At 47.8% G+C, this 7,286-nt stretch overlaps 1 protein-coding gene across 1 annotated transcript in view; it reads left to right on the top strand.

The window, feature by feature from the left end:
* Window positions 1-1,155: 1,155 nt before the first annotated feature.
* Window positions 1,156-7,286, top strand: part of TWIST2 (twist family bHLH transcription factor 2) — a 39,690-nt gene continuing 33,559 nt past the window's right edge. Inside the window, exon 1 of the mRNA XM_074594491.1 lies at window positions 1,156-2,275. Coding sequence (XP_074450592.1) covers window positions 1,756-2,238 — 483 coding nt within the window. The 5' untranslated portion in view covers window positions 1,156-1,755 and the 3' untranslated portion in view covers window positions 2,239-2,275. The remainder of the gene's footprint in view (window positions 2,276-7,286) is intronic.

The following is a 7,286-nucleotide window of genomic DNA, read 5'->3' as shown; positions in this document are numbered from 1 at the left end:
CCGGGGTCTTAAATTGGATTAAAAATCTATTTGCAGTACTGCCTCGCTTTCCGACTTCCGTGCTGCACCTGAAAACCTTTCCTTTTGAAAGCAAACACAGGCTCTCCCCAGGGGCTGCCTGGGGAAGTCTTTCCACTATAAACATTACCTACCAGTAGTGGAGTCAGCCCCCGGCAAGCCAAAATTCCTTCTCCTACCAAGGAACACTTTCCAATCAAACCAGACATTATTTTTTCCATTAATGAGTGTTGATACCTACTGGAAAACTTTGCAAAGGAATCCACTCCAAACTAATTCTTCTGATACAACATCTACATTTTACCAGTTCCTTTTCTCTTATTTATTTTTATTATTATTGTTTTATTTTATTTTACTGCTCCGTATTGAAAACATAATCTTTGCTGCTCAGGAATGCGTCTGTTCCTGCAATTTGGGCTGTAACTAAAATCAGAGGTCCAAATCTGATTTCGCTCTGCCTTAGCTCCAAGGAAGCAAGCAGAGTTTTCCCACATTTTCCCTGGTGTGATGGAGAGGAAAAATAGATCCATCATCTTCTGTTTGATACATCAGAAACCCTGGAGCTGGGTTTCATGCGCTGGGGTACCACTGTTTCAACAGCAGGATATTCTGGAGGAAAAGAGGTCCTCCTGCCTACCTTGGCTCTCGCTTCCCCAAAAAGTACTATTTAGTATTTGACGGGGGTGGGGGAAATGGGGGAGAAAAATGGTGGGCAGATGGCCTGCGTGGCCAGCATGGCCTCTCCGGGATGCTCTCCATGGGAGTTTCTACGAACTATTCGCTGCTTTCCAGATGCCCCATGTTTGGGGCTCCACTGGGTTATAGTCCAGCAGGGTCTTTCCATGCCCCCCACAAGTCGGGGGCTTGAAGGGGCTTCCCCCGGCTGCACCCAAACCTCCAGCCTTCCCGCAGCTCGGCACGCCTCAGGGGACTTCTGTCCCCCCCAAGGTCACCCTGTGGGACCAGGAGGGTCCTGCAGGGCAGGGGGTCTGGGGAGCAGGGTGCTGTGAGGGGCGGCTTGCGAAGGGGCAGCAGGGGGTTTTTACAAGATCGCCAGCACAGGGGAAGTGCAAAATCAGGCACTATTTTGCCAAAACAGGGCACTTCTTGGGCGTGCAAGAGCTGCACCCCAATTTGAGGTGGTGCCGCAGCCCAGCCGTCCAGCTGGGAGCAGGACCCTCGGCGGTGGGGAGACAGCCCCGCACCCCAAAATACCCTCATGGGGGGAGTTTACCCTGGAGGGATGCTGCAAATTCAGCATCCGGGGGTGGCGGCAGGGGGGTGGGGGGTGGTCACCAGCTATCTTTTATTTGAGGTGCATTCCCAAGATTTTAGTTAAGTGTAACATAAAACTGTGAAAGTTTAGCAGGGGAAAAGCTTTCCTCCCACTGACCTGGCCGGCCAATCAGAAGGGAGCCCCGCACCTCCCTCACTTCTGACAACTATTTAGCAACCGAGCTCAGCTAAAGTTTCCAAAAAGTTAGAATAACTTCCTCTCTCCGAGACCTCAATTTTTTGCACAACCCCGGGTCCTTGAAATAAGAGCCCTTCAAGCAACCTGGAAAACGTTTGGTCAGCAAAAAAAAAAAAAAAAGAAAAAAAAAGAAAAAAAAAAAAGCCCTCCTGTTTTTCCAAAGGATCTGTCTCAGGAATTTAAAGCATATTTAAGACACACACACACTCACATAACATAAGGAGGGGGGGAAAGTCTCTTCCCCTCCCCTTCTTGCCGAAAGCATGGAAGAAAGCTCCAGTTCTCCTGTTTCCCCTGTGGATAGCTTGGGGACCAGTGAAGAGGAGCTGGAAAGGCAGCCAAAGAGATTTGGCAGGAAGAGAAGATACAGTAAGAAGTCCAGCGAAGATGGCAGCCCCAACCCAGGGAAGAGGGGGAAAAAGTCCAGTCCCAGCTCCCAATCTTATGAAGAACTGCAGAGCCAGAGGATCCTGGCCAATGTCAGAGAGAGGCAGAGGACTCAGTCGCTCAATGAAGCTTTTGCCGCCTTGAGGAAAATCATCCCCACTTTGCCCTCTGACAAACTCAGTAAAATCCAGACCCTCAAGCTGGCAGCGCGGTATATAGACTTCCTCTACCAGGTGCTACAGAGCGACGAGATGGACAGTAAGATGACAAGCTGCAGTTATGTTGCTCACGAGAGGCTGAGTTACGCCTTCTCCGTATGGAGGATGGAGGGAGCGTGGTCCATGTCGGCCTCCCACTAGCCACCGCCTGGGCCGGGCAAGCCCAGCTGCCGAAGAGGTAGGTACCGATTTCTCTTCGGGAGATTTCTCCCAGATGGTGCTCCGCTTTTCTCCTGTTCTGGCTGCAGGATGGGGCACCCACAGCTCCCTTCAGGAGCCCAGCTTTGCCGCGGGGCTTGGTCCTTCCCTGGGAGAAGTGGCACGGCTTGGTGGGGCGCGGGGATGCTGCTGGGCAAGGGGTTTGGGGAGACCGACCCGGAGGTGAGATGGGCAGCGTCTGGCCCCCTCTCGCTCCCCCACGCCTGGGAAAATTAAAATAAGAAAAAAAAAACAACTTCCAGACAGGCGAAAAAGAGATACGCCCCATTTTTGGAAAAAAAATAATAAATATCAGCATGTTTCCACTCTGTGGGGATGGGGGAGCCAAGAGAGGACCGGCATCGAGGGCTGGCTGATGAGGGACAGGGGGGAAACCATAGCTGCATGAGATTTGCCAGAAAGCGCTGCTTTGGGGAAGGGTTTTGAGAGAGGAAAAGGCAATCAGTACAACAGGCTGACAAGGGGATCTGAAACAGCTGCTGCCCCGCTCCACGGGTGCCTGCGCCCAAAAAACCCGGTGTCCAGCCAGCGGTCCCGGGGTGGCTGCGTCCTCTCCCGGCGGGGGGGACGACCAGAGGTTTCGCAGGACGCAAGCGGGGTTCGGCAATGAGTTTGCCCCAGGTTGCGTTTCTCTTAGAAGAAACCAGCAGCAGATGTCGGCTGCAACCCCGGGCTGTGCCCCTTCCCCCTCACACAATAAAAAGCAAACAAAGATAGAAGAAACTTTGCCAAATTTTCCTATTTGTTTGGTTTCCCTTCCCCAAAGTGCTGGTAGAGCAAAGGCTGGTGTTAGATGTAGTTGTTTCTTATTTACTCTCATCGCTAAACCCTTCCTCACCGTTTTCCATTAGCGGAAAACTACTTCCTCTTAAGTAGCCTTTGTAATATTCAGGGAGGGAGGAATAAACAGTAAGAAAGGAGAAAAGAAATAACACCCTCATCTCAAGCTAATTAAGCAAGAGCAGCTCTGCATTGTGTCAGCCAGAGTTTGCGTACGGCCAGTCGCTCTCTGGGGCTCGGTACATAAAGCAGAGCCCGCGAACCCATTTCGTCCGGCAAACATTTGAAAGGGAAATTTCCCCCCCCTCCTTAGAACGTTGCGCGTGATGTAAAATGAAATAATTTCATCACGAGGGGAATCGGCTCCTGAAAGATGAAAAGAAGGTTTATCCCAACCCATTGGCCAGGCTTTTTTAAAGAAGCAAATCCATCTTTTTTTTAGCAGCAATAAATGGCTCATTTAAAAAAAAAAACACACACCTTGATGCAACTACAGCACTTTCTTTGAAAAGTCAAAAAGTGTTCAACCAGGGCTTACTAGTGGTGTAAAATGCAGCCTTAAAACCATTTTAGAGACCACTTCAAGTAAACGTTTTACTCGTGTCCTGAAACAATTTGCATTTTGGGGCTGCAATTAGGGTTTCCACATGCTCTTCTAGGGAGCCCCCCAAAATGTTGGGCTGCTCAAAAATTGTTTTCTCTACCCATTGCACAAGCTGCCTGTTGTTCAGTTTTGTTTAAATAGGTAACGCTGCTGTCGTGGGTTTTATGGCTGTTGCTGGTGTTACTATTTTTTGCATGCTGTGCCCCAATTTCAACTGCAAAAAGCCAAAGTTGAGCTGCTTTTCAAAAAGGATAAACCCTCTGTTTATAAAACTGTGTGCCTTTTTCCATGCTAATCTGGCGAAAAATGCTGCAGCGAATAGATTGAAAAATAAAAAAAAAACACAACCCAAAACCCACACACAAAACCCCAGGCTTCTTGTCAAAACAGATGTAAAATGTCCCAAACACATATTTCTTCAGCAGTTTAGATTGGCTGAATAGTAAAGTGCCGGGACGGAACAATGCATTTATTCTGTTGTTTCCCAAATGATGTCCTGCCATTAGCCAACGATGGTTTTAAAACTGTTATCTAACATACAACCATTCCTCTCTATCACACAGTAATTTAGCAACAAAACCTCCTTTTTTTAACCATATTTTAAAATCACTAGTATTTGAGTTATTATTAGCATTGCTCCAATGGGGTGGATTTTAAATGTAGATGCTCCGATTGTCCCTACCTAAAAGAAATTGCGAGCGACATTTCGGGCTGTGCAAAAAAACCCGTGACGCAGAGCTAAACCTTGATGCGTTTTCGGTTTGCTTTGGAATGAATCGGTATTTGGTGTCTTTGCCATAACCTGATTTTCAGCTCGGCGGTTAGAGGTGGCTTTTTGCTCTGCATTTGCATCCCCTGTGGAGGAAGGTCGCCTTTCCCCAGGCCCCTGGGCTTTCCCCACTCTTCTCTCCTTTTTGTGCCTGTGTGTATACGCACACGCGTGCGGTTGAACTGTTGAAAACGTTGTTGACAAATGGCCTGGTGTGGTGCAGCGCGGTGTCAAATTCTATCGTTTATGGCGACAAAAATTACGTCTGCCAGCAAAAAAAAAAATAATAAAAGTTACGACAAGATCCTCGAGAAACCCTCTAAAATGGGCAAACTTAGCTGGGTGGTGTGTCACGGACTTCTGAATGGGTCTGGCCCAGACAGAGAAGTTTTTACGCAGAACAGGGGAGCAGCCTGTGAAGTCTTGATGGCAAAAGAAACCCTTGAGAAATAGCTACCTGAATTTGGGATGGGCTCCTGTCTTTCCTAGGGAGTAGGGAGCAAACGTTGGGTGAGCACAAAGAGATGATCTCCGTTTGGGCTGGATTGCCGTGGCCATCCTCCCTTTCCCCTGGGTTTTGGGGAGAGATAGGCAAGGAAAGGTTTTCTCCTGGGAGGAGCGGTCGTTCCCCTTTGTCTGCAAAAAAAATCAGAGGAGCTTTTTGATTAGAAAATCAGAGCCTTGGGAACTGGTAAAATGCCACCTGGCCTTTGTGAACGCCAGCAGGTCACTGCTGCTCGCTCCTCTGGCCACGAGAGGTTTTCCTGTTCTGCTCCGTGTAATTACAGACAACTGACTCCTGTAGTTTCAAGGGAAGCAGCCGCAGCTTTGCGCTTCGATTAGCGTGATCGGATGTTTCAACAGGCATGTATGTGAAGCTAAGCCTTCCTCCCTCAAATCTCCCCACCCTCATCACCAGCACCTGCGCCCCATCCCCTTGCAGCCACCTATCTCTTTTTCCTTCGACGCGTTCAAGATGCTCTAAACTGCAAAAAATCCAGGAGAAAGGATAATATGTTTCCTGTTATTCCCTTTAGTAAGAAAAATACTGTCCAACTGAGATGTCAGGAGCATCAGCAAAGGACGAAGTAGCCCTAAACATTGTCCTAGTAAGACTAGTCTACCCCCTTCTTCCCATTCACCGCGGCAGGGCTTGGGATGAGCCGTTCGCCTTCCCTGGGCTGGTGCTAACACCTTTCCGATCTCTTTTGTGCTGGGTACATATGCACGTGGTACGCAGCACTCTTATGATTGCCCCTTCAGACTTCCAGGGCTGTTTCCAGTATAAAAAGCCAGCATCCTATTTCATTTTGTCCTTAAAGAAGCAAACAGATGTTATCTCTGCTGGCCCTGGGAACAACCTAATTCTATAGTTTATGAGAGCAGTACGGTTAACTGGGGGTGTTGTGACACTGGAACTAAGCCCTTTTTGTCCCAAAAGCCCTATTTTTTTATACGCATCCTTAGAAAAATGTAAATAAGTTTCCTTGACAGGAAGGATTGTAAAGTTTGGTATTTACATTAATAGGCTTGTAGCAGGGGATTTTCATCTCAGTGCATTTAAAAGCCCAGCAAAATGCAGTTTGGATCTTCTGTTTACGTTCGTGTCTTGTCTTGGGAAAGAATAAATCTGTTACACAGTGGACACCAAATACGTTGCAGTCAGCCAGAAAACACTCAGGCTCGGAGACCTTTGAGAGAGAGGGTACGAGGAGAACGCTTTGGAGAACGAGACACGCAAAAGACAAATCCGCCATGGGCTAGGTGTATATAAACTAATTACCGATCATAAAGAGTTAGAAGACACACGCGTGGTGGAGGGAAAACATTGGATCAAAAATGAAGGACCGCTTAGAAGAGCGGCAAAAGCATGTTATTACTTAATCCGTCGGGCCCAGGGCTGTGGTAAAAGCTCTATCGGGAGAGATGTGCTATGAAGGGTCATTAAGGGACTAGTCAAGGCATACATTTCAGCTAAATAGACCTAATTTGTCTCCAAATTAGTCATCCTCACACTGATCGTCTGTACAGAGTAGCTCTAATTTTAAAAGCGTACAAAACATCCTCATTAAAACAAAGGGGAAGATTGCAATGCTTCTCCTTTGCAACCTCCCTTCACATTCCTTCCTTCAGTGCTTTTTGGGGCATATTTCATAGAGTTATAGGTAGTGGTGATAAATTAGCCTTGGAGATCACAGCAGCCTCTTACAGAGCCAGGACAGATCCTGTAACCACCGCTGAAATCTCTTTTGGGGACATTTCTTGTCACTCTTTCCCCCTAGCAGTATAATTATTTTTATAGCTATAGCTCTGAGAATCATTTCCATGTGGTTCAGCACGACTTTGAAATCTCCAGGCCTGAAATCTCCAGAATTTATGTCTTGCTGTAGAGCCGTAGGAACAGTTTGATGAGGCCATGAACATGTAAGGGAACGCCACCACAACCCCAAGCACAAAGCGAGCGCGACGTGGAATCAGGGAATTACAGCTGCTGGTCGGGGAAAGCACACGTTTTGGGCAGCTTCCCCCTTCCTTCCTGCTATCCCCCCCCCTCCATGGCTTCACAGAAGATTAGGAAGGGGGGGAAAAAAAATCTGATTAAAAGAAAGTGCTGTGCCATGAAAAACAAGCTGGGCCAGATCCTCGGCTGGCTCCGAGCAACCTTGTTGCTCCTTGCTAGCTGATGATCCCATCAGACATCTCAGTGGGTTGCTCTAAGTGACTTGGAGAGTGCTGTACACCATCGCTTATGATTTACTTTTAGGCAAATTTGGAAGTGAGGAAAAACAAGAAGTCCTCCAGCTGGATACTAGCAGT

The sequence above is a fragment of the Larus michahellis genome, chromosome 7 (genome assembly GCF_964199755.1).
Source record: "Larus michahellis chromosome 7, bLarMic1.1, whole genome shotgun sequence".
Classification (NCBI taxonomy): Eukaryota; Metazoa; Chordata; class Aves; order Charadriiformes; family Laridae; genus Larus; species Larus michahellis.
The sequence above is the reverse complement of the archived record's forward strand: the minus strand, read 5'-3'. Positions and strand labels throughout refer to the sequence as shown.